The sequence below is a fragment of the Leptidea sinapis genome, chromosome 24 (assembly GCF_905404315.1).
Source record: "Leptidea sinapis chromosome 24, ilLepSina1.1, whole genome shotgun sequence".
Taxonomy (NCBI): domain Eukaryota; kingdom Metazoa; phylum Arthropoda; class Insecta; order Lepidoptera; family Pieridae; genus Leptidea; species Leptidea sinapis.
The window spans coordinates 9,450,580-9,457,845 of NC_066288.1; the positions used below are offsets into that span (position 1 = coordinate 9,450,580).

Consider the following 7,266-nt stretch of genomic DNA (forward strand, 5'->3'; position numbering starts at 1 on the left):
TTTCCAGGTTAGAGGTGAGACATACACTGGAGGCTGCATGGGACCATGTGGGGCTCGGCTATGGTTGTTTATGGGCTTTGTAGTTGGTTTTGCATCACTCATTGCCTCTTGTTGGATTCTCTTTGTAGAATATGTCAATGCAGGTGAGGTTACACATAAAATATACAACTGGCCTTACAAATAAAATGGGTATAATATTAGACCTGAGAATATACCTACGATAATATGCGAAATGTTGACTATATTGCTGACAACACTGTTAATACAGGTTTTTGAATTATTCTCAGGTATTTACTTTATACCAAGTTTATTAGTAAGGCCAAACATGTTTATATTGAATTCCCATAACTTTAGGGTTATTATTATTATTATGAGTAGGGGATAATCTGTACTAGGTCTATTGTGCGCCCTGCTTGGGCTAGCCCGACTACCCTCGACTTGTGTCTTAAGACAAAGAGCTTGAGGCTACTGAGTAGGAGATGTGTGCCGGGATTCAAATTAGAGACCTATTCCTTTTAAGAAGCGTAGGATCCTCAGAGAGTTCAGGCCGGGCACATCCTCTGCTATGAGTGAGGGTGCTTTAAGATACCCCAGCCTGATTTTGGCTATGGCCTCGCATTCCAGAAGGATGTGTATGGGGTCAACAGAATCTGCAGAGATTTGATTCATTGAGACCCATTCTGTGCATTGCCAAGCTAATGCATTGTTTGGCACGCTTACTTACGCACGAGTCAAGGAATAACTGAATGGTTACTTTATAAAAAAATAACTTTATTCAATAAACCCGATTTACAATGTTTACGGAGCTAAGACTAAACACAGAATACTTAATTTTACGGAAACTTACATTATATAGCTTATTCTAACAAAGAGAGTCATATTTCTGTGGGAAAGTAATTTGGTACATCAGCAATATTTTCTGTGGGAAAGTAATTTGGTAGATCAGCAATATTGTTTCCAGAAGGTTCTACACGTGTAAAGTAAATGTACCTACGACTTGTTGCTATGCTCTACTTTGGCTGACAAAGCATAAATCTATAGGATTAGCACCCTTAACTGCTCCCCCCTTAAGAGAGAAATCAGCTGGAGACGAATCTTTTGGTTCCAGATGATTTCGACGTATCTGAAGGATTTTCTTAAACAACTTTAATTTAACAATTACAAAGGCTATTAAAAACACAAACATTATTACTATGATACTTATTGTCCATACACTTATATCCTGGGTCACTGAAATTTTATTTTTACTTTCACTTTCCACTTTCACTATTGTATTTTGCACTATTGAGAATATCTTTGATATCGTTAAGGTCTACACCGCGAAGGTCGACCTGGCTGTCTTCTATTCTGATTTCTTGTTGCAGCTCTGGCATCGTTACAGGATTTAGCAGCAATTTCACCTCGGGTGTCCTTGTTTCAGCTACTTTACTGATAATCTTGTCGCCGATTTGTGTTTTACAGCTTCCATTGGGAATTACCAAAAATGTTCCTTTTAGGTTGTATTTCCTGGCTTACTTCTAAGGTCCTCTATTTGTACAACATTCTTATGACATGAAAAATAGTTTTTAAGAAGCATTATTTGTTCTATGCACGTAGTGTCAGCGTATTGCACGATGTTATCTTCTTTACAAAGTACTCGTTCATTCTCTATTTGCTGGCATGGAGTTGACACGGGTCTGTATTTCAATCCATTCACTATGAGGTAAGGATACTCGGGAATTATAACAGATGTTTTTAAAGAAATAGGATTATATATAGGTATCGGGATAATTTTGTAATAATTATGTGTGATCGTGTCTAACAGGGGAACTTCCAACACAAAAACTAACTTATTATTATCAGAATACGATTTAAGAACTATAGTACTTTCTAATTTCATTAGGTTGTCTTTACCTACAGTATACACTAATCTATGATATTTTTCTATTTCTAATAATATATTAAATAATTCTGTAGAATTGATTATAGATTGGTGAAGTATATGTATTTTACTAAAGGCTATTGCTGTTTCTATCTCTTGTATTACATTATAGATAGTTCGAAAGTTATTTGAGATTTGATAAAGAGTATTCATTTGACTGACTATATTATGTATTGTTGACTGATTATACTGCAATATTCGTAGCTGCAAAGTTTTAATATTCAGTCGAAGTAAGTTATGTTTTAAATCATCTGAAACATTAACAAGCTTATCGAAAGCCTTTTGCATAAGTGACAGTTTTCTTTCTACCGAATGTTCTCTGTCCTTCGTAACGGCGCTATTCCCGGATTCTGATTCATATCTTGCAGGTTTACGCTGCTTGCTGATTCCACTAGGACCAGGAGCGTCAAGACTGCTTGCCACCACCTGTGGAGGGCGTTTTACGTTTTTTATTGCTACTTTTGTATTCCTTTTCCCTAATTTTACCGGTACAATATTCCTATCAATTTTCCCTATAACTTTGGCTTTTTCGTACCGTGGCATTTCCTTGCCTTTTCGATTCCTAGTTGTTTTCATGAAAACTTCGTTTCCTTCCTGTATCTCTGGAGGCTTTTCACCGCCTTTTTTCTCTACCACTTTACTTTTATTCTCTATAATCTTTTCGCTTACATATTCATATAATACCTTGAGTCTTTTCCTATGATCCTGAACTAATTTCTGTAATAAATTTTTATCTCTATCTATATCAAACGCATTTCCTGATTCTGTGTGTCCAAATACTATTTCAAAAGGTGTGAAATTCGTTACGCTATGAATAGTGTTGTTATATGCCATAATAGCATATGTCATTACTGATGCTGCATCTTGGTCGCTTTTTTCATATTTTGCTAACCTATAAATTTCAAGAATTGTCGAATGAAAACGTTCAACAATACCCATTGAATTGGGGTTGTTTGGTGTCCCTACATGCATTTCAATTTTGTACAAGTTCAGTAATTCTTTAATTAGATTATTATTGAATTCAGTGCCGGGGTCGCTATTTATCTTTTTTGGGACTACATAGATACTAAAGTACTTAATTAATGCTTTAACAATTTCCGGCGTACTTCTATTGGGTACATTAAATGCTTGTGCTATCTTACTAAACGCGTCCACTATAGTTAAATAATTATTATTTTCTATATACAAAAGATCCATAAAAACTTCTTCAAATGGCATACACTGTGTTTGAGTGAGTTGTATTTGGGGCTTAATGGGTTTTCTACCATATTTCATTTTCCTACACTGCTCGCATGCATTTATTATGGCAGAAATCATAACTTTCATGTTAGACCACCAATAGTGTCTTCTAAGCTTTGTGAATGTTTCTCGTATACCCCGATGAACAGTTTTGCCCTCATGATATTTAATAACAATCTCTCTTTGCTCTTCTTCATTTGTTACATTAACTACTCTCTCTGTACATTCTATTAAATTTTGAGAGCCTTTTTTATATAAAGCTGTTACTACTTTATTAAAGATTTTCCTAAATATTTCCTCTTCGAAATAAATGAAATACTTTTGTTTAAAGTCTATATACTCTTTTAAAAACTGTTTAACTAAATGTTCATTATTAATAGCAGGCATGTGAACCTCAATTATTTTTTGGCTATTATTAGAAATGTCTTTTACACTGATGTCATTTTTATACCAAATGTAGATAAGTATTTATGTATAAGGCTTCATTTAAAATTGGTATGCCTTCATGTTCCCTATTCGTTATTGAGTGAGCAGTAGCTCTGTCATCTGATTCCGATATGTCTATGACAGGCATCTCTTTTCTATCTATACTCATCCTATCTGAGTCCGATTCTGATAAGCAAATTGTTACTTCACTTTCATTTTTATCTTCTAAAGTTCTAGTAGTTTCTTTATCATCTATATTAACTTGCATTGATTCGCTGTCATTATCTAACATATTAACCTTTATTTCCCTAATTTGTCTACCATTTAAACTAACTACGATATTATTACTATCCGCTCTTAAGCTGTTTATTTTTACACGAGATAAAGCATCTGCATTTCAGTTCTGTGACCCTTTTTTATAATTAATTTCAAAATCATATTCCTCAAGTCTAAGGCGCCATCTAGTGAGTTTACTATTTGGTTCGTTAAGTGAATAAAGCCAGGCTAAGGGCCTATGGTCTGTATAAATGTGGAACTTTTTACCCCACAAATACGGTCTGAAATGCTTTACTGCCCAGATGACTGCTAAAAGTTCCTTCTCTATGGTGCTATACCTAGACTCTGTATCACTCAAAGTTCGGCTAGCATATGCCACAGGTTTGTCTGAGCCTATAGTGCCTTGTGAAAGTACTGCCCCGATTGCATAGTTTGATGCATCGGTGGTCAAAATAAAAGGCTTATTGAAATCTGGGAATTGTAATAATGGAGCATTTGAGAGAAGTTTTTTACAAGTTTCAAAGCTTTCTATATAATCAGCATTTAAATCGATACTTTTACCTTTTTTCGAACAGACTGTTAGCGGCCTTGTAATTTTCGCAAAGTCTTTAATAAATTTCCTATAATATCCTATAAGGCCAAGAAAACTTTTGATTTCCGTTCTGGTTTTCGGTATAGGATATTTTAGTAGGGCTTCTATTTTATCATTAATAGGTTTTAAGCCCTCGCTAGTTATCGTGTGTCCTAAATATAACACTTCCTTACGTAAAAAATTCGATTTATCTAGTTGCACTTTTAAGTTGGTTTCGCGAAATCTTTCAAATACAGCCCTAAGTTTTTCGTTATGCTCTTGAATACTTTTAGCAAAGATTATTACGTCATCAAGGTATACGAGGCAATGGATACTTTGTAATCCCCTTAGAACGTTGTCCATTGCTCGATGGAATGTAGCCGGTGCCGTTTTTAGGCCAAATGGCATTCTATTAAATTCGTAGTGACCAAAAGGGGTGCTAAATCCTGTTTTGGCTTTATCCTCATTTTCCACCTCTATTTGATGGTGTCCACTCGCTAAATTTAAAGTTGTGAAATATGTACTCTTGCCTAACATATCAAAAAGATCATTGATGTTCGGAAGAGGGTATTTATCGTCAATAGTTATTTCATTAAGGCGTCTGTAGTCTATGACCATCCTCCATTTCTTAATGCCTGAATTATCTACTTTCTTGGGTACTAGATGAACCGGTGCACTCCAAGGTGAAAAAGACTTTTGAATCACGTTATCTTTGAGCATTTTCTCTACTTGGTTCCTAATTTCTGCTGTTTGTGTAGGCGGTAACCTATGGGCTTTAATATGTATTAGATCTTCATTTTTAGTCCTAATTTTGTGCTTTACCTCATTAGTAAAAGAAAGAGGTACGTCCACACAATAAAAAATATCTTTAAATTCTTTGCAAATATTAATTACTGATTGCTTTTCCTCCTCATTCATATGATCTACTCTTTGAGAGATTATCTGTTAACAGTTGATCTATGTTATAATTAAACTTATCAGTAAAATTTAAATTTACCCTATCAAATTCTAAATTCGTTCCTGAGTACTGTTCGACTTTAAAAGAAGAACTCACTGTTAATTCCATTTGCTCGGATCTGGAATTTTGAATAACAGTTGTCGCGTAACCATGTATACAGTTTACTAAAGCTGTTGGCATTCTGTTAGAATTCTGTGAAGTTTAATATGCCCTCACCATGTAACAAATTTACTGGAATTTTGATCCTCAATTCGCTACGTGGAGGTAACACATAAATTTCACGTTTTGGCGGACTATAAATAATCGGTATGCAAGTGCCCTTCGTAAATAATTTTTTATTTTTCATATCGATGTTTGCGTGAAGTTGAGTCAATAAATCACTACCAATTAAGCCGTCATACCTATCATCAACACAGTAAATATAAAATTTGTGCCATTCATCACTTTTAAATAATCTAGGTAAAGGTATAAACACTACTTCATTATGCTTACTACTAGCATGAGTACTAACTACTTCAAAATTTTCGTTTCGCTTGAAGTCGCAAAAATATTGATTCGCTAACTTTGGGCTTATAAACGAGCGTTGACTGCCGGTATCAATCATAAAGATAGCATTAATTTCTGGTATACGTATATGCGGGAGATTTAATATATATCAATTTAATTTTATCCGTTCTCGTGTGTAGGGGACCTTATGTAAAAATTTCCTACTTGTTCATTATCATTAAAAGTACTTGGTAGCACATTATTTTCATTATAATTATAATCAGTATAGTTCACACGTCTCGAACTAGCTGTTCTCATGGTTACATCGGTTTTGCAACCTGATCCCGTCGCTGGCGTTGGCTGTACGTGTTGCGAGCCGCGACGAGCGTTTTGCCGATGTGGGAACTGCGGCCTCGCTTGTTCCAATGTATTATAATTATTATAGGATGGATTATTTTGATTCAAAGGATTATTCTGGTTCCTCTTATTGTTTCTTAATTGTAATGAATTATGCGGAGAAAAGTTATTACGGGGCCTATTCCCATTTTCTGTTTGAAATGCATAATGTGGTGAATTATTACGATGAGAGGTGAAATTATTAATAGATCGTTGCAATTTCGGCGAGTTATTGTATGTACTTGTCGATGCTTGTTGATTAAAATTATATTGGTGAATGTTTCGCCGTTGAAAGTTTTGATTAATTTGAGTGGACCTTGTTTGTTTTTGATCATAAACTTCTTGAAAATATTGTTCCTCTAGAACAGCTTTTAATGCGTCTTCTAATGTTGAGACATTTTTCAATCGCACTAACCTTACTAAATATTTCGGCAAATTAAACAAGAAAATTTTCATAGAAAGATCCGTGTATATATTTTGTTTAGATAACCTAACAGCTGCATCATCGACAGTTTCATTAATTTTGGCTATTAAAATACTCCTTATTTGTTGTATTCGGTTACAAAAATCTAAATAACTTTCGCCTCTATTTATTTTCAAACTTTCTAACTCAAGGACAAGGCAATCCTCCGTCCTTGGATCCCCAAAATGATCCTGTAATATTTGTTTTAATTCAACCCAAGTCTGTATTGATTCTCTTTCACCAATTAAGTTAACTGCTTCCCCGCCTAATCTACTAGTAATTGCATTAAAAAGATATTCATTTTGTTTTGCGGATGAACAACGATAAGAGTCTTGTCTCTCCACTGAATACTGGAATTATTTTCAAAACTTCCGAAGGTACAACTACGATTCCTTCCATTTTTATTTATTAAATAAATTCAAATACAAAATAAGTAACTAACGTGAGATTTTAATCACTTTACTAACTAAATTATATATGCAACGTGCTGGACGGGCTTTTTCTAATCCCTATTATTACACGAAACACAT

At 34.4% G+C, this 7,266-nt stretch overlaps 1 protein-coding gene across 2 annotated transcripts in view; it reads left to right on the top strand.

Moving 5' to 3' along the window:
* LOC126971817 (transmembrane protein 50A) overlaps positions 1-7,266 on the top strand; it is a 46,897-nt gene that overhangs the window by 3,344 nt on the left and 36,287 nt on the right. For both annotated transcript variants that reach the window (XM_050818251.1, XM_050818250.1), the window contains exon 3: positions 8-143. In XM_050818251.1, the coding sequence (XP_050674208.1) occupies positions 8-143 (136 nt within the window). The remainder of the gene's footprint in view (positions 1-7; positions 144-7,266) is intronic.